General features: G+C 35.7%; 1 protein-coding gene across 6 annotated transcripts in view; it reads left to right on the forward strand.

Annotated features, from left to right (window-relative positions):
• LOC134741675 (DNA-binding protein D-ETS-4) overlaps positions 1–23,101 on the forward strand; it is a 75,938-nt gene extending 52,837 nt beyond the window's left edge. For all 6 annotated transcript variants that reach the window (XM_063674541.1, XM_063674540.1, XM_063674544.1 and 3 more), the window contains exons 5-6: positions 20,559–20,702; positions 22,078–23,101. In XM_063674541.1, coding sequence (XP_063530611.1) covers positions 20,559–20,702; positions 22,078–22,268 — 335 coding nt within the window. In that variant the 3' untranslated portion in view covers positions 22,269–23,101. The remainder of the gene's footprint in view (positions 1–20,558; positions 20,703–22,077) is intronic.
• The last annotated feature ends 2,207 nt before the right edge of the window (positions 23,102–25,308 follow it).

A 25,308-nucleotide genomic window follows, 5' to 3' on the forward strand; every position in this document is an offset into this window, starting at 1 on the left:
GATGCCAGGCCCTCTCAAGCCTGGAACTAAAAGACTCCTAACCACCCATCACCTTTAACACCGCCAGGCGTGATGAATGTTTAGTTGGACAAACTGTCAGTCCAAGCAATGATCTAGCTTCAAAAATAGCAAAAGACCCCATAGAAAAAAAACACTAAAATAACTAAGAGTAATTTTACTAGTATAAATTTCTCACAAAATAAACTAAATAAAGAAGTGAAATTCCCTTAGGCACCATTATCCAAGCTTAACATTACGAAAATTACTTCTCGCAAAATTAAACCTAGACACAATTTCAAGTACCTGCTATGCAACGATATTGTCCCTGCATAACGTGGCGGCACTTAGAACAATACAGTGTAGAAAATTTCACTTCACGGCACTCAACACTACACACAACACATCAGTAAAGAATCTCCACTATAGTCCAAGTTTAGCGTTACGACGATATTGTCCCCGTAAAACCAAACACAGACCAATTCCAAGTCCTTGCTATGCAACGATATTGTCCCTGCATAACGTGGCGGCACTCGGAATAATTCAGTATCGAAAACTTTACAATAAAATAAACCCCATACATAGCAGCAAAGAATCTCCACAATAGTCTAGGTTCAGCGTTACGACGATATTGTCCCCGTAAAACCAAACGCAGACACAAATTCTAAGTTTAAATTTACCAAGATAATTCCAAGTAAAACAAACACAGAAAAAGTAGCAGAGAAACTTCGCTTACCAGTACGAAAATTACACCCAAAAGCCAGAGTCACGACTAGTCCGATGGTTGAAGAATGAATGAATCCCCCCGTGCCCACTCCGGCCTTTTATACCTTTTAGTAGCGACAGGCGACTTGCGACAGGCGACAGGCGACAAGCGACAAGCAACCGGCGACAAGCGACAAGCGACAGGCGACAGGCGACAGGCGACAAGCGACCGGCGACAAGCGACAGGCGACTTATTAAGACAAACATTATCCAAAAAGTACCAGGATACCAGAATTGAGAAGGAGGTCGTTCGCCTCATGGCACGTAACGGCGCTCGACTCAAGGAGAAGGTCATATGTCCAATTGTGTTTACTAATCCTTACGGCCTATATCTTAACGTTTACAATCACTAAATGTCGATTTCCCCGATATCTATCCCTTTCACGCATGCGATGTTTTAGAAGGACAGAGACATTTACAACGACATCCACATTTCACGCACACATAGATAGCAGTTCAGTTTGAGGAGCCCAAACAAATAATAAAAGAAGGTGCGTTCTGAAATCCATTACGTATGAATCTGATATATTATTTTACTTTATGATATTTTTAGTTTATTTCCGAATTCTTCACTCACTTCAACGTGTTTTACGTTTATTAATAACAAATATGTTTAAAACAACTTCCGGAAATTAAGATTTAACTATCTTTACACGTAAATTTTACGATCAGAATGTAGTATCAAAAACGTTATTGCATGTTATATTGTACCAGGAGCACCTAAACGTCAGTTCGACATCCTGTCAAGCTGTCAGTCTCCGTGTCATTGTCAGTGCGCTGCAATTTGTTATTGAACCTTTTTGTTTATTTCTAAGTTAAAATACGGATCAATTTAACGAGAACACTAGTGTTAAATAATAAAACATGGAATTAAGTGTTTCAAGTTTCATCTGTCAGAATATTTAGTGGAATTATGAACGAAATATGCGACTGAAGAGGATTTCAGTTTTACAAAGGTATATTTTCCCATCTTCTATGTTTTTGTAATGAAAAATGAGCTTAATACTAGGCTATAGGAATACGACCAGTCACAGCCGCCCCCGATTTAAGTTTATTAGAAATTATTACAGTAATTTATAAAAAACTTCAATCTACTCTAGATTAGTCGGAAATTTCCCCCCTTTTCTAAACGTGTAGTGTGTATTCCAATACTAAGTGACCGCTAGTGACTCAGCTCTGAAATCAGTTCATTAGAACTCTGTCAATGAATAATGATGACTCTTTCCCCAGAAACTTCGCTCCGCCAGAAATACCAGGTTGTGAGTCCGGTAGGTTCTAATAACCCGTCCTTGCCAGTTCATCCCGGCAGCGGCGAGTATTCCTTCCCTCTATGCGCCGTACCCCTCCGTAGAAGAGCATCTAATGAAACAGCAAAGACTTTCCATGCAAAACGAAGAGACCTTTAATTTTTATAAGTACGAAGCCTTCAAGCCTCATCGCCAGAAATTCAAACCAAATTTCATTACCCTATCACCTCCAGTCACGTTTTTTGGCGCATGTCTTGTACTTGAATAAAATATACCGACTTAAGTTTGTTTGGGTGTTTTTTTTTTTATAAAACAAACTTAAATTTGACACAAATAAATACCCCATTATGGTATGATAAAATATTTTCGTCTAAACTAAAGCATCGCTTAATCAAAATAAATAACAATAAAATTATTTGCTCAATAATATACCTCACTTCCATGAAAACATAATTGTACTTCATTAACCTCTTGAAAAGAGCCTCGCCCTTTCTAGACGCTCACGGCCCATCAAAATATGTCGAATGTCGGATATATCCCATCCAAGCCAAGGTGTGTAGAGTTTCGTATTGGGCTTATTACCTTGTGTAGTTCTGGCTACAAAAATCTACCCTTTAAATGGGTCTAGTCCAATGGACTTTAACCTACTGATAAGACTTTTACAGCCAGATGTCCCATTTTCCCCCCCGTTTTGTTCCCCTTGCAAATGCCGACAAATCTAGTTTACTTTGATTACCCTTAAGCTTTTGTCTATCTGTATCAACCCATTCTTTCCAATACACAAATACATTCATCTACATTGGCTTTCATCATCTCACATACAAATCCTCACACTCATAACATTAAGCATAAACACTCAAATCATAATCTTCCTTCCTCATTCGCTCTTTCACTCGATCGATTACAGACAGCCAACGCCCCAACAAGTAATCAACAAAAGAAAATTAATTTATTATTTTATTAAAACTTGAATAATAATAAAAAAATACACCTATACTGGCCTGACCCAATACTAATTCATTATTTCTAGTTCTAGATGTTTTAAAAAAAAATTGTGGCATTCATCCCGAGCCTACCCTTTAAAAAAAATATTATTTTTTTATTATTATCTTTATTTATTAATTACTATCGGTAAATATTTTTGACCAATTATTAGGATTAATTAACGCACGCGAAGAAAAAAAAAATGCACTTATCTAACTTTATTTCACGATTCACTAGATTTTGCATTGACTTTTAATTGAAAGCTACATCGGAGATGACACTTCATGACCCATTCGCCCCTGTCTTTTGCTCAACAATGTTGTTCAAACTCAATATTGTCACACCATTATGCAGTAAATCAGCGTTAGAGAAGTACAGTTAGTTGCAGAGAAAACGACACACCTTGTATATAATATATGCAAGTGCTAACCGAAAATGTATAAAGATAGTGGAAAAAGGATCTGCACAAACGCCTAGGCATAGTGCAGAATGGAAAGTTTTTGGATAAACAAAAATGACGACCTCAGATGGTTGCGGCCCTCAATCATGAAGAATCGAGGAAAAGAACAAACGGAAAATTACTGCTGACTGTACATATAAATAATGAAAATATAATTCTGAGTCGCACTCAACTTATTCCACTTACTACCCCTTGCTCTACCAAGAATATTCACGCAGTAATCATATATTAGATAATTGTCATACCACTTCGGTATCAACACCTTGTTACTGGGCAATTTTGGTTTAATGAACCTACCTAAGTCACTTAAACTGGACTAAAAACCTGGTATGAGTACTATATTGCCTTTATATGATTAGCCCATTGGCCAATCAAAATAATTCAACAATACTATCAAATGAAACCCCGTATGGCATTTATAATGTTAATGATGATAATAGTGTTGAATCATAAATTTTAAGAGCCTACCATATATGCTGCAAAACATGTTCATTTTAATATCCACCTATGATCATTAACAAACCCCACAGCATCCACACCACAAACATACAACAATATCCCTTCATGTCAGATCGGGTTTCAAAATTTATAACATAAAACATTTCCTATTTTTTTTTTTTTTGATTTTAGCTACCTCATATTAAAATAGTAGAATAAAAAATAAAAATGTAAGTTACAAATATAAATTTTCCATTGAACGTTCAAAACTTGTGTTCATTCTTCCTTGGTCAGTGTTTTTATCCCGTAGATTATCTTGAAAATTCTCTGCAGTCCTTATGACGGTGGCAACAGGAAAACAGTGGTTGTCTTTGCTTGGTTACACGAGCGTCTTGAAGACCGACCACGATGTCTCTTGTTTTACAATTGACAGCACAAATATTCACCTTTCCCACTACACTAGAGTATTGTATTGTACTCTTGAAAGCATGTAACCACTATTTTCTTACACTATAATTCACACTCACAATAAACCACACTAGACTTGAATCATAACACTTTTAGACTTTTAGGTATCCTAGGAACCAAGTACTTAACCTACTAACTTTGTTTTATAACACTGCACAAGTGCATAACCATAATAACTGGTACAAGTAAGATTTAAAGAATTTTGAAAGAAAACAGACTATGGAACTAAAACAACTTGAATAGAAATGAAGCCCTAAAACGATCCAAAGCAAAGTAATAAAAATTGCAACATTTGTCTAATAAAAATTAACCCAGTTCACAGAAAATACATAATAGTTGAAACTTATTCACTATGCGAGATACGAACTTGGATCATAAGCATTTATATCCCGTAGATTAGTCTACCCTAGAGACCGTTAGGCTATTAAGGCGTTAACAAACCAGACAAATTTAGCAATGGCTTTCACACATTGGATTTCTTTTATTTTTCAAGTGTGCGTAAAGTACATAATAAGATGATAATTAACTCAAAGATTTTTATTTATCATAACGACTGACTGATTGACTAACTGGTTCTGGTAGAAAACGCTTTTGGCATTAAGTCCGCCTTTTGTACGATTATTTTCTTTTGTGTAATAGATTAAATATAAATAAATAAGAAAACCCAAAACGCACCGTGAATACCTACACATACAAATTATACGGAATGAAATTTACATCGCTATAGTCAAATAATCAATACAATCAAAGTTGTAAGAAATGAAATCCACTGTATATAAATAATTTCATACATATAAATGGTTTATTCCACAATTCTTTAAAAACAAATGAAGCAAAAGATAAATAAAAGAAAATAATACATACTAAGTTTTCTGAGGTTCCATGTAATTTCGCCCAAATCACCTTCAGTGTGCACCTTGAGAATTCTTTTGTCTCCATCCTTGGCCCGTCACTCACACAATCACCTTTCCATCTTGATTTTAAACATACCGGCAAAGACGTTTCCTTGAGTGTTTTATTAATCATCTTCCATAGTAGCTATGATGTTGTGATCAACGATTATCTAAAGCACAACTTGCTCTCTCCTTCTTCATTTAAATATCGAGCCTTTACTGAAGCAACAGCACATCATTCGTCGTGTTAACTATCGCGTAGGAAAACCGTGAATGAAACATTGATTCTAACATGCATCTTGATTTTTCAGTCTGGTAAAGTTTCTCCTATCTGTGTTCTTGTATATTTTCTGATTGTCTAGACCAGCAGTTGCGTGAACGTCTCAGCCAGTTGTAGCACGTCTTTGCGTTACCTTCAGCAACGCCACTGATTACTACGTTGTTATAGAGCCTCTGTCTTGACTTTGAAAGTTGAATAGAATTGTAAAATTCAGTAATTTTTGTCACTCGTACGCCAAATTCCTCACTATCGCGAAATAAAAACAATGAAACTCGCGCACGTAAAATAACCCTTTTTTCACTCAAATACATGTTTTCACTTATTTATGAACCTTGTCCGAGATAGGTCCCGCATTCGCATTTGTCTAAAACACCTTTTATTTCACACCTCCTAATAGCATATTTCTTGTTCAAAACAAAATTGTCTTGTTTACAAGGCCGACATAACTGATCATAACTGATTTACCCTGATTTCATGGCCTACTTTGTTTATATGCGGCTAAACTAAACTTGTCAGTGTTCTTCATTTGTTTCACAAAAGCTTTTAATAATTAAAACCCACTTTAAGTTAAATCTTTACGATTAAATTGACTTAAAAAAAACTAGAACCAGTAACGCGATGTTCACGGGCATACGGGTCTCATTCAACTGTCAACAAACGTTACAGTCGTAATTTCTCTTTTAAATTCGAAACTATAACTTGATAGTCACGTTCGTCAGTAAAAACGGCGGTAATCTCGAAAATGTATGCGTAAAAAGCTGTCTTCCATAACCGCGCTCCAAACTATGCGTCGCGAATGAGTGTGGAGGGACCTTAAAAAAAAAACTTGAACCCCGCGCTTGCCGTTGAATTGTATTTTACTTTATCGATTTTTAGAATTGATTTTCTTTATTTTTCTTATATTTAGCAAAATATACGAATAACGTCAACTATAACCCGTCAATGACAAGTAGCAACACCATTAACGAATGTCATTTACTTACGTTACTTACACACTATAATACTAGATTTACATTCGCGTCTCGTGGTTAGGCTCATGGCTCGCACAGGAATGTAAACCGGGCTTAATAATGTCACTATCCGCCGTCAGATGACGTATTAGTAGCTGTCGTTTCCTGATCCGAAAATCTACATTGTCTATACTCATACTTTTCTTTTAGGTGCAAGACAAAGACAGTATGACTCTCTCTCTGTCTACGCTTGAAATGAGACAGTCCTTTGACAAACTATATTAAAACAATTACATATTAAAATGATATTAAAATGATATTTTAAAGTAATCGATGATTAATAATAACCAACCTGAAAATATGGAATAAAAAACAATAATGAAAAAAAAAAACCGTCATCTACAGATTAATTTAATCATTGTTGCAATTAAAAAAAACGTCTAAGTACGATACTAGCTGGCTCTAACTTTACATGTATTTCAAATTATATAACTTGGTAAAATTTATCAACAGGAAGACTATCTTTTATTGCATAAATGAAAATGGCAATTTATTTATTTATTTATTATCGATACTAAATGAAATTGATCGTGCGAACTCGTCTTTTTGCATAAACGTCATTCTCTATGACCACACGCACACATACATTCCCTACAAACAGCAACACACACACATACACTATGCGACGAAATTAAAAACACGTTCTGACACTCCTGACAATACACCAAACAGGACCTACACAAATTGGTCGGATTCAAAGAATGATTTCGAAATTAACTTGTCTATAGCTCGTGAAGCTGACTTAGATATAGGACCCCTATAGATGGCGCTAGTAAATTAAGATTAAAATTAACAAAAACGCTAATATTATATCATCTAAGGCTTTTAATTTTTATGTAAAATCATTTGAATGGTAAAAACGCTTTTATACAATGTGAAAAAGTCAATAATTGATCTAATAATCTTAAACCATAAACTACTTCTAGAGTAAGATGGAACGTTCCTCTTTCCTTTTCTGGCTCTCTTAATTATTATTTTTTTGTCTATGGTATACTTTCGCTGCCACCAATCCGCCATATTTCGGATCCTGTAATTTATTGTAGTTTTTTCTTCATAAGATGACTTTTATCAGATTACTACGGCAAAAATACATTGGTGAACTAAATTTAATGACAGAATTTTAAAACAAAGAATATTCTCCTAGGGTTTCATAACGTTTTCGCGAAATCGGACAAATATATTTCAAACGTCTAATAAAATGAAAGTACCTAGTATGTTATAGAATGAACAGTGAATTTTCTCGTCAAATAAATGATGTTCCCAGTGTCCTCAAACAAGTACAAGTTTCAGACTGCACAACAGATTTCTAAATGAGCCTACACAGTGCGGATGAAATAGATTAATAGTTGAAAACCATCGCTTCAAACAAGGTAAGATTACGTTCTTGTTTCTTCTTTTAGACAAGTTATTGCTGTTTGAAAGCTGTTAAAAAACTACTATATCACTAATCAGAAAATATTTGTTGGAAGTTTGTCCTATTTTTCACTTAATCTACTTTTCGGACTGACCTTAACTGTTACAACCTAGCTTTTGAATCTCCCATTCCACCACTATCACTTTACTTGAAATGCTTATGTGTGACGTGACGTGTTATGTTGCCTTATTGTTATGCTTTGTGTAACAACATGACTTTTCTTTTATTGAAAACCGACAAGGATCAAAGTAAAAATCAGTGTTTTTTTTTTTTTTTAGCAAGCTGAAAACTATTGAAATGTTTCCCGGTGCTTAACATACATGACTGTTGTCGAAGACAGAAGTTGTAATTATGCTGTGAGAACTCCCTTTGCTGGTTTTAAAAGTAAGTACTCTGTAAACATTCAAATACTCTTAGCTGGTCCTACTGTATATGGATTTAAAAAAAAATGTCGCTCTAGAAAAGATAATTGGCAATTTTTTTTCTGAAATAAGGCTTTTCTAACTTGAAAGTGCAATATATTATAAAAATCATAATTGTATGATAACGTCGGCTAAAAATAAACATGCTTTGCTTGGCCAGTTAATGGCAATTTATCACTACACTATAAAACAGAGTCCCCGCTGTGTCTGTCTGTGTGTATGTATGTTCGCAACAAACTCTAAAATTTAATGTACGGATTTTAATGTGGTTTTTGCCTACGAGTAGAGTAATTTTTGAAAAAGGTTTAGGTATATAAATAGTTGAGGTCTTGCGTAACCCTTGCAAAGTCGAGGCAGCTCGCTAGTAATGAATATGTATTATCTCTTAACAAGGAACCCACTGTTGTTTAACAACTTAAAATATGTGGACCTAAGACCTTTCTGTCAGCACAAACCATTTATCATTCCAGAAAGCTTTTTATCAATATTACATACTTGCTCACTTACTGACATGTATTCTTTTTCCCTACTGAATTAATTAAATATTGGAAGCAATTTTCAGAAACACATTCTTTAACTATACTATCTGTTGCCACAATTTATTCCTACTTGCTTATGCATTGATCATTTTAAACTGAGTGACTTAAGTTTTGGAATGAGCGCCTTAATTTTCCCGGAGTGGACACTAAATATCATTTTAATGTTAACTATTTACTCATTTATTTTACTGGTAATAACTATTCCTCTTTTGCAATTAATTTACCATTATATGCCGAATTTTTCAGCAAGCAACCTAGTTGCCAGCCGACCGTGGTATTTCAAGTCGAGCGAAGAAAATTTCCATTGCTGCTTTCATGGGTCCTTCCAAATGTTTCGACAATTCCCTAGTAAGTACGACTATAACTAACTACTATGCCACCTAGAACGCAATTTTTAGACCAAAACCTACTTAGAAATAAAAAAACTTAAGTTTTTCCCATTGTTCAAAAAAAATCTGAACTATTTATTCCCACTTTCCTTACTTAACCGCAAAGACCCTACCTCTAATGAATCATAAACACTTAGTTAGACTAATCAATATAGCCTACTTTAACTAACTTTTAACATTTTTAATTTCAGTGTTTCTCGGAGGACTGACTGAGCCACAGCGTCGTTTATTCAGTTGACTTCAATGTACATCTACCGACTGCTTCTTCTTATGAAAGGTATCTTATCTCATTATATAAATACAAAACTTATTATTATAGGCTTAAAAAAAAAACTCATGACTTAAGTCTGAAATTAATATTTCAAAACTGAACTGTGACTTCCCGGTGAAAAAGCAGAAAGATGAAAACTGTTATTTAGCCTAGCATACCTTATGCTAGACAGAGTTAGCTATACTTAATCTAGCTTATCTATGACCTAACCCTGGAAATGAGTCCTGTAAGGCAAAGATTCTCAAACTTTTTTGGATTTTGAAAAATTTAAACACTGTCTATGAAATCTAAAATTTCCCATAGATGTATTTGTATATATTGTTATTATCATAACATTGCCGAGCTTTGGGAGAGTACATGCGACTGTGTACCCGACTAAATGCGGACTGGTTTTGTTGAAGTAGCCTCATATTTCAGTACACTTCACAAGACTTAAAAGTAATGACGCGCCCCCGCGAATGGATGTCTGAAGAAAAATATTGTTGTTTTGCCCAGCTAAAACTGACTCTAAAGCTACTTATTTTTACTCTTCATTAACTGAGATTTCTAACACTTGTCTATTTTATTTCAGGCCAACAAGGGCTACTGATACTTCAATACTTCAGTTCGATGGCCGTATTTCAAGAATTTTGCTGCAACGATAGCTGCCGTCTACACTGCATACTACAGAAAAATGAGCCTAATGTTCTTTCTCCATGTTAGGTACTTAGATTGCTAACTTAAACAACTATATATTATTATTTTACTGTAATCAGAACACGATTGAAAATACCGTCAACAGAACAGTACTGTAATCCTAAATCAACCTATGATAATATATACACTACAACTTATGCTTATGTATGCACACCGTTCGTCCAGATGCTTTAGCGGGTTACATATATTAATCGATTTTCATGAAATTATTTGAGCGAGAACAAGGAAGCTCACAGATGGCCAGTAGATAATTGTAATGACTATAACAGTAAACTATACACATTTCAACGCTATTCCTGGTAAATATTGAGACTTTTAGGGTTCCGTACTAAAGAGTATATAGATAAATGTCCATACATATGTATATGTCCCACTAAATTTCTAATAATAATTGTATGATGTACTATTACTTGATATTTTAGACTAAATTTCCTAACATGTGCGTTAGATAACTGCTTGTCAGGCGTACCCACTCAAATCCTTGTTCATACATCCATAGATACACGTATATTCTACAGTAGCAAATGTATGATGTCTACATACACCAATCAACGTGAACTTAGTTCCAACAACATATGTGATTGTCTCTTAGAGCCAAGCTCAAATAATAAATTGTGAATAGCTACTTTTTTCCCAATATGGAAGGCAAAGAACAGCCGGGCTACTTGAATGTAAGTGATAACCGTCGCACCGCAAAACCAAAAGGGTTGCAAACACGTTGTCAGCATTCAAAATAGGAGAAGAAGAAAGTTACAGAATACGCCCCCATTTCCTTAGTATTTTTGCGTGTAAATGGACAATTACACGCCCCCATAATTTTTCAACTAAAGCATACCTACTTCTTACTTACATAACTAGATATCTTATCTAACCATATCCTAGGTTAACTTAGATAAGCTTATTTCTAGACTATTTGCAACGGCCTCCTAGCTCAATCGGTAGCGATCCTGTCTATAAATGTAGCCTGACAGAGGCATGCACCTACGTGTATTTTACCACAAATATGTGCTCCCAAGTCTTGAATATTATTTATTTATTTATGTATGTACTTTATCAATATAGGTATGCACTACGCCGCCTAGTATAGGAAACGTGCATGAACTAGAGGGCAATGCAATTATATAGGGGGCAGCACATAAGCAGTCAGATTTTTGGTACGAAATGTAAATGTGAAGCTTATGCTTCCGATGTAACCCACAAGGTGGCGGCCCCCCCTATGCTAAAGAAAACGAACGAGAACGGTAGATGGCAGCACTTTCTTTGTCAATGTGCATATTTATGTTTCCGATTCAGGCCACTAGATGGCAGACCCTCCAACGCTATAGACCGTCCGCGTTTGCTTACACTGAGGTTAGATTGATATTTGAAGCTGTTCCGAAATATTTATTTATTTATTTCATTGTTATTATTGGTACCTGCGAAGGAGCTAATTCTTAACGAATCTATGACGCGCGGGAAATAAGCGAAAGTTTTTGCTTAAAATAGCCATTTTAAGTGATAAAGTTATACTATATGAGTTTTAATTATGCTATTTTATTTTTCAGATATCAAGAACGCAAGAGAATGAATCTACAATTGATTTTTATGACGACACACATACTAGCTCGTGAATATGAAAAGGAATCCCCACCCTACGGCTAGAAAAGAAATGAAAATAGTAGAACTAGTTTATTTTTATGAATCAGTAATTCAGGGATTTTTATTTTATTTCTATGTGTACATGGAAACTTTTGAATAATAAAATATTTGTTTCATGACTTTTATTCAAAACCACGACAAAAATAGTAACTATTGAATAATAAACAATGTTTCAAGACTTATTTAAATCTACAATAATAACAGAGTCCAAAATTAAATGTACCCACTCCATTTCACGCCAACAAAATGTAGCCAAAGGCTACTTTTGCATAACTATATTTTGAAAACCCATAGTAACCCAGGTAAATTAAATCCTGCGTCACGGCTTCCACCAAAATGTCACCCACCCCAAATATTACTATAAGCTACTCTTATGCTAAATCTTATGCTAACCACCTCTTAAGAATTTACCCCTAAAATTTGGCCATGTGATCGTCTAGATAGTAGTTAGAACCCCTCGAAGTGTACCGTGGAACCCTAGATTCTTTAATGAGTATCAACTAAATTTTGGACTCCGGTATTATTCTATTATTACCTATATTTTAAGGAATATTTATATTTATGGTACTGAAGATATATTTTATTATGATACTAAGGAATATTTTAATAGTTACAGTAGTAGAAATAGCAGATTGTGTAGCTTGGGAGGAAATTGACATATTTACGGTGAGGCCGCACATCGAATCCTGAACGAAGCGAATGATTCCATAATTGAAAGCTGAGCGTAGCGAAGCATTCTAAAATAGTATTCCGAGCGTAGTGATGAAATTAATATTACAATTTTGTTAAATCTATTCGTGTAATGTAAATGCTGTTAAAGGCTTACTACATATGACATTATTTAGGTAATTGCAGCATATATGATTAATATGAGGTTAAAAATGTTATTGGAAAAATGAGTTTAAAAATGTTTTTGGTGAAGTCCCGCTACGCCTATTAAGCCTTCGGGATAACATACGAAGCAGCACTCCCAGGATAAGCCCATTTACACCCTAGCTTTTTAGGAAAAGTTATAATTATACTATCACCTTCTAAACGATGTGTGAGTTCACACGTACTGCTTCGCATGCTCGATGCGGGTCAGAAGGCCTTATCCCGTTTTAAAACATCATTCGGGTCACCTATCCTAACATTGTAGCCAGACGGGCTAAGACCAACGCTTCGCAACCTAAGCATTCCTAGATGATCTGATGAAAGAAGCGCCAAGTATCATCAGTCAATCAAAATTACTTCTTTTTTTATGTTCAAAAGCTAGGGATACTAATCCCTTTTCCCAATTCCCAGAACTAAAAGTATAGACTAAATTTCTAGTCTTTTAGATGTATAAACGAAGCACTAATGTTATTTGCTATATTTTATGAGACTGAAATATCAAGTTGAGCATTATTCCACTCAAATTTCCCATTGGACTGCTCTTGCCTGCCAAGGGGTCCCTAAAACAAACCATTCTTCTATCCCAGAACGATCTGTATGCCTAAACCCATCTTGATATTTTAAGAATTTATTTTGCAAATACCTTAGAAACCTGATTGCAAAACTCAGTACCTCGTCTTTACTCCAAAAACCAGAAATTTAATAGATAAAAAAATAAAGATTTCATAGGAATTTTATTTATTTTCCCCAGATAAATTAAAAGTTTGAAAGATTTAGGCAATAGAATCCTTTACCTTTTAAATACACATATTTTAGGTTAATGAAGCCATATTTTTAAGTCTTTAAAAGAAGAAGTTATATCAACCATATCAGATTCTTAGACCAAGCATAAAAGAGACCCTACACACAAATACCTACAGACAAATAGTGTATGACTCTACCCTATTTATAATCCTACCCTCTGGCCCTACTCTAGGTACACCCAAAGCACAGATCGCACTTACCATTGACCTAGTGCCTTGGAATATACACAAATGTATCCCTACTAGAAGCTGGAAAGTTCGGTAGACCAAACCGAGATTAGCAAAACTAATGGTCCGTGTATTTGACTCCCCCTCCTATGCTCGCAAGCCAAAGAATTAGGAGGTAAGTCGCCCTATTCCGTGTCTATCAGTGGATCGGAACCCTTTGCACACACCAGCACCAACCACATGAGAAGTCCTGCCGCAACTAAGACTAAGTATATAATAATAATCACGACAGAATCCTTCCCCGCAATCAGCACTAGCATGCTCCAGAGCACCGAAATATATAAATATATTTAATAGGGGACCAGATCCCAATTACTGCCGACTTTAGTGAGCTCAGATTACTCCGAATGGCACGCACGTGATGCCCTCACTTCCATCTAACAGCTGGGCTTTGAGACCTGGGAGATAGTTCATCTCTTATGTTGGTAAAGAAGAGATGCCAGGCCCTCTCAAGCCTGGAACTAAAAGACTCCTAACCACCCATCACCTTTAACACCGCCAGGCGTGATGAATGTTTAGTTGGACAAACTGTCAGTCCAAGCAATGATCTAGCTTCAAAAATAGCAAAAGACCCCATAGAAAAAAAACACTAAAATAACTAAGAGTAATTTTACTAGTATAAATTTCTCACAAAATAAACTAAATAAAGAAGTGAAATTCCCTTAGGCACCATTATCCAAGCTTAACATTACGAAAATTACTTCTCGCAAAATTAAACCTAGACACAATTTCAAGTACCTGCTATGCAACGATATTGTCCCTGCATAACGTGGCGGCACTTAGAACAATACAGTGTAGAAAATTTCACTTCACGGCACTCAACACTACACACAACACATCAGTAAAGAATCTCCACTATAGTCCAAGTTTAGCGTTACGACGATATTGTCCCCGTAAAACCAAACACAGACCAATTCCAAGTCCTTGCTATGCAACGATATTGTCCCTGCATAACGTGGCGGCACTCGGAATAATTCAGTATCGAAAACTTTACAATAAAATAAACCCCATACATAGCAGCAAAGAATCTCCACAATAGTCTAGGTTCAGCGTTACGACGATATTGTCCCCGTAAAACCAAACGCAGACACAAATTCTAAGTTTAAATTTACCAAGATAATTCCAAGTAAAACAAACACAGAAAAAGTAGCAGAGAAACTTCGCTTACCAGTACGAAAATTACACCCAAAAGCCAGAGTCACGACTAGTCCGATGGTTGAAGAATGAATGAATCCCCCCGTGCCCACTCCGGCCTTTTATACCTTTTAGTAGCGACAGGCGACTTGCGACAGGCGACAGGCGACAAGCGACAAGCAACCGGCGACAAGCGACAAGCGACAGGCGACAGGCGACAGGCGACAAGCGACCGGCGACAAGCGACAGGCGACTTATTAAGACAAACATTATCCAAAAAGTACCAGGATACCAGAATTGAGAAGGAGGTCGTTCGCCTCATGGCACGTAACGGCGCTCGACTCAAGGAGAAGGTCATATGTCCAATTGTGTTTACTAATCCTTACGGCCTATATCTTAACGTTTACAATCACTAAATGTCGATTTCCCCGATATCTATCCCTTTCACGCATGCGATGTTTTAGAAGGACAGAGACATTTACAACGACATCCACATTTCACGCACACATAGATAGCAGTTCAGTTTGAGGAGCCCAAACAAATAATAAAAGAAGGTGCGTTCTGAAATCCATTACGTATGAATCTGATATATTATTTTACTTTATGATATTTTTAGTTTATTTCCGAATTCTTCACTCACTTCAACGTGTTTTACGTTTATTAATAACAAATATGTTTAAAACAACTTCCGGAAATTAAGATTTAACTATCTTTACACGTAAATTTTACGATCAGAATGTAGTATCAAAAACGTTATTGCATGTTATATTGTACCAGGAGCACCTAAACGTCAGTTCGACATCCTGTCAAGCTGTCAGTCTCCGTGTCATTGTCAGTGCGCTGCAATTTGTTATTGAACCTTTTTGTTTATTTCTAAGTTAAAATACGGATCAATTTAACGAGAACACTAGTGTTAAATAATAAAACATGGAATTAAGTGTTTCAAGTTTCATCTGTCAGAATATTTAGTGGAATTATGAACGAAATATGCGACTGAAGAGGATTTCAGTTTTACAAAGGTATATTTTCCCATCTTCTATGTTTTTGTAATGAAAAATGAGCTTAATACTAGGCTATAGGAATACGACCAGTCACAACGTGTTTAAAACCGTTGAAGAAAATGTCAGTAGGCCTTTTCTTTATACATAATATGAACAATGAAACACCTATAATTCGTTGAAATGGCATAAAACCCCCCCGGCCAAGTGCGTGTCGGATCACGCTTATTGGAGGGTTCTGTACCTTCATCTTCATACGATACAATAGCCCATACAATCAAAAGGCAGGTCAGGTGTCTTCGTGGCACTTACGTGTTTTTAATAAGATGAGTTTTTTTGGAAAATTCTTATTAATGGCTCAACCGATCACGTTAGAAATAATCTTTGTTAAACCTATCGAATAATGTGCAATACGTTGATATACTAAAAAAACATAATATATTTTGTTACGTGTATGCCACCCTCTTGAAATAAATATTGTTAATGTTAAATGAAATTATGTTCCAAATATTCATTATCTTATGGATTGACCTAATAAAAAAATAGTGGTTCTGTGGGCTGTGTAGATCGTGGTTCTAAAAGTATTAAAGCTCAACATAAAAACGTACAAAAGTAAAACGTAGTATATCGTGTTAAAGAACAATGAAAATGAATAGGACACTATTATGGAACACTAGAGTTAGACCAAGAAAAGTCTGCAACGATTCCGATAGCAGAAGGATCTCAATTGTCTCAAATAATTATCTCTTACATTTTTTTTTGTACCTATTTACTACGCTCAGACAAAAAATTGGCATTATTTGACGACCGGTTGGCCTAGTGGGTAGTGACCCTGCCTGCGAAGCCGATGGTCCTGGATTCGAATCCCGGTAAGGGCATTTATTTGTGTGAGGAGCACAGATATTTGTTCCTGAGTCATGGGTGTTTTCTGGGTGTGTAATGTTTAATATAAATATATTTATAATAACATACATTTGTTATAACGCCATTTGATATATTATTATATGTTATAATGTAATTTTTATTATACGTGTCCTTTGTTATATTGTGATTTCATCTAAACTATCATTGATATAATGCCTGTTGTAATATAATTTTTAAATAGTATATGGACATGTTTTATAATGACATTTGTTATATTATATTTTCATATAACGTAATACTTTATATAATTTAATCAATTATAGATACATATATTCTCAGTGTATTATCTCAGTGTATTAGTTCGCTGTAATGCTGTGTAAATTTTTTGAATTAATAAAATAAAATAAAATTGTATAACCATTTTTAGCATATTTTATTTAAAAATAACGTAACATTTTACATACTTTTTATAACTAGTACGCAGGTCCTACAATTAAATACAAATTATCCTAGTGGCTAGCTATTTTATTCTAGGGAGGTCAGGTCTCAGTTCTAACCTAACCTGACAAAATTATTCACGGAATTCGATTCTGTGGGTGCCGGAGTTCAAACTTAACCTAAATCACTCTTTTTCCTAGGTATTTCATTTTACGGGGGGTCAAAGTTCTAACCTAACCTAACTCGCCTTTTGCTAGGTAGTTATTCGTTTGTGCGGACTCGTAGTTTTAACCTAACCTAACCAACTTATATCATGCAACTATTATGCCACACAATTAATTATGTGATATCAGTTGTTATAACAAATAATATGCTTTAGAGTATGTAATAACTATGGCAATATATATTAGACGAAGTGTAAATATGCCTTATGACCATTATACCAATAATTACATTATGTGTACCGTTAATTAGGTATTACGGTAGTATGCCATTTATTACGTTATTCAAAGTAACGATATACCAAATTATAATATATGAAAAGTAATTATAACAACTGTAATGCACCCGTGTTTTCTATGTATTTAAGTATTTATTATATATATCGTTGTCTGAGTACACATAACACAAGCCTCCTTGGGCTTACCATAGGACTTAGTCAATCTGTGTGAGAATGTCCTATAATATTTATATTTATTTATTTATTATTATTTTTTATTTTGATTTTGTTTCCTCTTTCATTAATTTTGTTCCATAGACCTTTTATAGGATTTTCATTCGATGTGGAATTATAATGATCTCAGAACGGTCCTCTTCATTCACTACAGTTAAACGATCAATCAGCCATCGCTGGTCAGTCATCCTGGGTAACCCTTATACGTCAAGTCGGCTTTTTGTGTTTCCCGTGGACCCACTTCGGTACAACTAGCACTGGCCTTACAAGGTCACGCTAGCTTTGACTGGCTTTAAAAATACTATATAAAGTGTTAGACTTACTTCTTAAATTCCTCTAATACACTTTAAATGAATATAAGTATACTTAAATCGAAAAAACGCATACATTTTAAGTATTTGAGTTTGGATACTGCCAACATTGTAGGAGTTGTAGAACGAAAAAGTAAAAAATTAAAAAGTAAGAGGCAATCTTGCTGATTTTCTTGTTATGATGAACAAATCATTTTAAAATTATTGCAGTTTGTTACAATATGTGTGTTTTCGTAAATATTTCAGTCTAATTGTTTTTCGCTAGGGGTTATTTATCTTCACACATGTAAAGTTTCCGATTGCAAGTAAGTCCTAAGGAAAAAAACATGGCCGTAGGTACTTTCATTACTGATTTTGCAAAATTGCCTTGTTATGTTTGGTTTCCTCGCATTCGATATGAAAAGTAGTGTTTAACTCGGGTGAAAGGCACCATTTCCGTCTCGGACTATTGGCGCTCTCGCTGCGTTCGAGCGCCAAACTACCTCGGCAGAAATGGGTGCCATTCAACCCTTGATTAACAATCTACTATTTGTTTTTTTAACTTTGTTTACTGGTTTTTGCACAACAAAGTGTTATTATCACTAGACCACTACCTATGTGCCTACTAGTACTACTACTTGTTCGCTTACAAAAAAAAGATACCCGTTCTTCTTCATAATAAAATTACGAGCTATCTGAAATGCTGCGCACGAGGCACGGCCCCGCCAAGTCTACGAAGCTATTAGTTCTTACTACACTGTTCCACGAAGTCGCGCGTCCATCATCAGCTGCCACCCGTCTTCTTGTACCCTTAATGGTCCTAAATTGTCGAATATCATACTTAGAGCGTATGTCTAATGCCTGTTTAGTATGCAACCGGAGCATACGCTACTACTGGTAGATTATCTATCGCGATTATGAACATTGGTAAATGTTGGAAACATTATAAAATTATGCTCAAAAATATTACGAGTATCTAGGTTGGGGCGGCTAGCTTATAATAAGTAACTACATGTCAATGGTGTAGGTGAGGTGTGCTTATAGGTTGTACATTAACGCATGTAGTTTTACACATGCCAAATTGGCTGTCCCGGTTTTTATGTCTCTTCAATTATTAGGTAGGTTATGGTGATGTAAAAAAATGTAATGTAGGTATTACATTTTTTTTACATCACAGGTACCTGAAGCATATTGTTAATGCTTTAAAAAAATCGAACAATAACCTTCGAATAATCATTATGTTTAACATAAATACAGTATATTAAGTATGAGTCACATAATATATAGGTATGTTAAACATTTGGAAATCAATGCTGTGAGACCGGAAGGGCAGAAATGCATGACTTTTCATTCTCATCAGCAATGAAATGACTCATTGAAAGAATGTTTTACTCCTATTAAGTAGGTACCTATATTATTTTATAAATGTTGACTTCTACTATTTGACTCGACGTGATTTATATACCTTTATTTACTTAACTACATACCCGCAAGTAGAAAGTTACCTTTACTTAGGTTTAAACAGTTTAGTTTTTTTGGAAATCTAAACATTTACATTCACAGCGCAGTTAGTCATGCCTAAAATTGCGGCCGACTAATAAAAAAAAACCGGACAAGTGCGAGTCGGACTCGCCCACCGAGGGTTCCGAACTTTTTTGTCGGCAACAGAAATACATCATCTGTTAAAATTTTAACTGTCTAGCTATCACGGTTGATGAGATACAGCCTGGTGACAGACAGAACCATAGAAGGTTCCTATGGCCTACTGCGTGTGCCCGTGAGGGACAGAACATACGCAATGCGAAAATAATATATGATTGGTCGAGCAGATTTGTAGCCCACCATAAACAATACAAATTTACGGTAGAGAATTAAAAAAAAACACTGTAACAAGGACAAACAATAATAACGCTTTTTCTGCTCATGCTCTGCTGCTCTTTCTCAGATTCATGGTTTAACTTTTGGTCGCGCCGGAAAATACAAGATTGTATTTTTCAGTAGTATCCGACCGAAACTTCGGTTTCGGTAAAAAACCGGTTTTGGACTGATTCCATCAAAAACACACCTGGAAACAGTTACAGATCAGTTTGAAATAAATGTCGACATCAGCACTGCGAAAATTTATCGCACAAAATAAACTTTTGACCGATAGTAAATAAAATATTCATAAATGTATAAAATTTACTACGGTATCCTAAAACGCCACTTCATCGAACTAGAGCTTGGTAGAACGTCTCAATAAATAGAACCTCTACCTACCCACTCAGAAAAGAAAAGTTAGCAATCCCTACCTAAATATTGAATCAAAAACGACCTGAGGAATTTTGACTAGTTTTTTTTCTACAGACGAGGAGTCCGAGTCTGTGATCACGAGCGCTCCAGGCGGGAAGACCAAGACCGGCAGCACGCACATACACCTGTGGCAGTTCCTTAAGGAGCTGCTCGCGTCCCCCCACGTGCATGGCTCCGCCATACGGTGGCTCGATCGAAGTGAGTATTCAGCTTTTTGCTTCATACAGCATAGTTGCATAGCGATAGTTAAAATCCTTTGGGTTTCTTTCGTTTTTTTCTTAATCTTAGTCATGTGCACGGAAGAAAGAATGAGCGCGCCGCTGCCGCTCATGTGTCATACAATTTATCAGGAGTTATCACTATGATATGATAAATCTACTTATTTAATGTCACCTTAGTAATTATTAATTGGCTTATTACAAATTACTACTTAAATAACCCGCTGTTGATACTAACTATGACCACTGACGATTGAACTTATCTAGTTGTATCAGAAGCCTCATAAGTAGGTAGGTACTTAATTGTTTGTTCATTATACGTTTCCAAGAAATACGATAATTACATGTTAATGTAATCAGCAGAGTCGGAAGAGTTGTAAGTATTAGTTGCTAACCTGTAATTATTTTATTTGGAGCATATATATATAGTATTTATATATGTACCTAATTTGTTCGGGAATACATCGTCTCTCTAAACTAGTGACTAAATAAGCAAAATCCGAATGGCCAGAGATATACATACGTACAGTACAGATATGTCGGTCATATCCATCTGTCTCGACGTGACGAGCAGAAAAATCCATCACTGAATGACGGGAATTAGGTATAGGGGGGTACACAGTTATTTCCCGTCCGATTGAATTCCGAAGAACGAAAGAAGAAAAAAAGAATTACCTGTCTCGAATTGTATGGGGGGAATAAAACATCGCCTAATAACTCGGCGGGGATAGTAGTGGGGGGTTGTGTATAGACACATTCCTTTGTTTACAGTGGAATCAAACCCAACCAAAATAACACCCAAATAACACTTAAATTGTATAAATACAGAAATGTATTTAATATAATTGTATTATCTTTGGGAATCTGTTATTATTATCATCAAATATCAGTAATTCCTAAATTAAGTGCGATATGAGATTATTCCTATCGCGCTTTAGTATTCATGTTACATTTACGATTGTCAGACCTTAATTCACTGGAGCAACGACATTCTCGGCTTTCAAGGTGATCCAGCCGCTTACTTGCCACCTGGTACTTAATAAAATGTCTTAAAGCAAAGGTTGAGTGTTTGTCGTGACTCGGCTATGAGGTAGAAACATTGTTTTGTTTAATAGGCTCTTTGTAGAACAAATACGATGATTTTTTTGGTACAACACAACATGGCATTGAACAAGTTTTGCAATTATAGCATTTGTAAAGTCTGTAGATAAAGAAGGTATACCTAACTAACCATACAAAACAAACACACCTACTACACCAGAACGAAATCAAATCATGAAAGTGCCACGTCAAGCTGAATCTTAATTTCCCTGATTAACAAGTTGCATGTTTAATTCCTGTCACGTTGTTCACAGGTAACGGAGTGTTCAAGATCGAGGACTCCGTCCGAGTGGCGAGGCTGTGGGGCAAGAGGAAAAACCGTCCGGCGATGAACTACGACAAATTGTCTAGAAGCATCCGCCAGTACTACAAGAAGGGAATCATGAAGAAAACGGAACGAAGCCAGAGACTCGTATACCAATTTTGTCATCCGTACTGTTTGTAATACGAGTACTCTGTCCGTAGTTTTAGTTATCTGTAAATATTTATTGTAAATAAGGTGTGTAGAGCCGTGGTAATGCGGTCGTCACGGAGGCTCCCGGCCTTGCGCAGCAAGCTCCGCGGAGTCTCGGCCCGAACACTTGTTCTCGGCGGTACGTTATCCCGAGACCGAGTTATTAGGCGATGTTTTATTCCCTCCATACAATTCGAGAAAGGTAATTTTCTTCGGAATTCTATCGGACGGGAAATAGCTGTGTGCGTTAAAGTAAGTTTTTTTACCAGCGACTAAATGAGCACACTGGTCGACGCTACGGCCGTGCTCGTCGAAAGCTGGTAATGTTTATCCCATATATCTATGATGTAGCCCGTGTACGTTCTATGAACTTTTAGTTATTAATTGTCGTGTAAATATCTATATACCTAAGTAGGTATGTATAAGATTTTGTAATTTTTTGTACCTAGGTACCTTTTTAATATAACTTTGCAAAGAGCAATCGATAAATAGTAGTACCTAGTTTTATTTTAAGAATTGGAATGAAGGCGGTGAATTGGCAAATTTTGGGTACCGATTTAAATTAGAATTTTGTGCCAAATAGATAAGGATATTTATTGGGGACAAAATTTGTAAATTGTGATATATTTCACCACCCGCCGATAAGAAGACGTGAATTAATAAAAACGGTGTCGGGTAAGTTAGGTGCATTGAAGAGATTTTATTAGTTTTATACAAACCAAGACGCAGTTAGTGTCTTCATTAAATTATGTCTAAGTAAGTTTATTGGACCAAACTAATGTAGATAATATTTTATCACGTAATAATAAATTTCAATGATCATTTTTATCGCCGTTTTATTTCATTTATCCTCATAATATATTTGTAAAGATTAGTAAACCTGATAACGAATTAATTCATCAATGTGACAATATTTTCATCGGATAAATATTTAGGTACATATGTACTACCTATTTTTAGTTGCGCATATATATAATGAAAAAGATGTCGGAGTTGCCGAAGATTATTAGATCCATACTAATATTACATAGCGAAAGTGTGTCTGTCTGTCTCTCTGTTACTTCTTCATGCTTAAACCGCTGAACCAATTTAGCTGAAATTTGGTATACCTAGGAGATAGTTTTTGAGTCCCGGGGAAGGACATAGAGTACCTTTTATACCAGAACTCACCCCATAAGGTGGTGGAAATTTGTACGGGGAAACAATAACCCCTGAAGCTGAACCGATTTAGATGAAATTTGGTATTGAGATAGTTTGAGTTGTGGGTGGAGAAGGATATAAAATAGTTTTTATGTCCAAATCATCCCTTAAAGGTGTAAAAAATGGGGTGGAAACTCGTAGAGGGTATCAATAATTTCTTAAAAAAAGGACTATACGTAAGTTACTTTAAGTTTTCGTAAAAATAAAGAATGTACGTACAAATATTACTTTATAGTGCTTTGTGTTTATCGATTTTAAATTTACAAGTTAACATGTTGGTTACATAGAATACAACCGCTAAAAATTACTACGAAAAATTATGAAACTGCTCCAAAAACCTCAAAATGCATAGTCTGGCGCAAGTTGCATCAGGTTGCGCAAATGATGACGTCACAAACAGTCGAATTCCGCTGAGTGAAAGTGCCTTTCGCCGTGGAGGGGAGCACGGCCGCCGCCGCCGTAGCTCACCACGATACCACTACGGATTTACTACACGCGTTTGCTATTTAGGATAGTTACTCTATAGTACCATTAATACCTACAATATCAATGCGATTGAGCTTATCGCGATGCCAAAAGTTCTGTTGTGGCGCTGTTAGGTTTAAGTTCTAAGTCAAGTTTGGTATCATTTTCAACTGAATCAAAGGATTAGATTTCATTTTAATAGAGTCAGCGGTTATTGATTGCTCGTACAAACTTCCACCTCCCTTTTCATTTTTAAGGGATAATTTTTGGGATAAAAACTCCTGTGTTCTTCGCCGGGACTCAAGCTATCTCAATACCAAATTTCATCTAAATCGGTTCAGCGGTTATTGATTCCCCATACAAACTTAAACCTCCCTTTTCACACCCTTAAGGGATGATTTTTGGGATAATAACTATGGTATTTTCATTCCCGGGACTCAAACTATCTCTATACCAAATTTTAACTAAATTGGTTCAGCGGGTATGAAGAAGAAAATTTATTCTATTCTGTTTTTTATATGTTGTTACTTCGGATTGGTGTCAATATGATACCATAAAATTTATGGTATCATTTATGCCATAAATGAACCATCTGGTTGGTCTGCCTGTGACCATCACGAACGTACCGTCACGTTCGAAACGTCAGGCCATAAATAAACGTAAGTTTGTACGCGATTAATCCCGTGTTAGTTTTAAAATTATGAGTGAAAATCGTGTTAGTTTAAATCAGTATACCATAAATGAACTCGGCATCCCCGATTTATATGAAAACGACACCAAACTTGGCTTAGTGACTTAAATGATATAGACATCAAGAAAAAGTTGAGAGATAAAGATTTATTTATTTAATCGTATGGCATAAATACGTTAATAGGCAATTAGTTATACATTATTCTATAGTATATATATTAAGCATTAAACATCAACGTTCAGGGTGCTAAGCCAAGCAGCTGCGTCCTGAATGTTGACTACGTCTATCTTATTTTCATGCAAGAGCCTAAGCACACACTTTTTGCTGCGCTTATACCCTCTATGTTAATCTGCAAGATGCGAACTGAAGGTCCGACATCTCTCGTCAAAATGCTCTGTGAGGAGCTGTGCAATCTGTGCATATGTGGGCCCGAAGTTGAGCCAATCGCATTTTCGCCTGTAGTATTCACTTTTGCCTATTAATTCGCCGTCAGGTTTGTCACTCTTTAGCACCAACCAGGGGACACGTGCAGGGTCGTGGTAGGTATCTCCTGCGCTGCGGACGCGAGAAACAATCGTCCGTCGTAATATATTTATTTGAGGTTACTCATCGACTATGTACTTTTTTTTGTTAAAAGTGTTAAAACTTACAACAAATTTAAATTCTAAAACACGA

Source organism: Cydia strobilella, chromosome 5, assembly GCF_947568885.1.
Source record: "Cydia strobilella chromosome 5, ilCydStro3.1, whole genome shotgun sequence".
NCBI classification, from domain to species: Eukaryota; Metazoa; Arthropoda; class Insecta; order Lepidoptera; family Tortricidae; genus Cydia; species Cydia strobilella.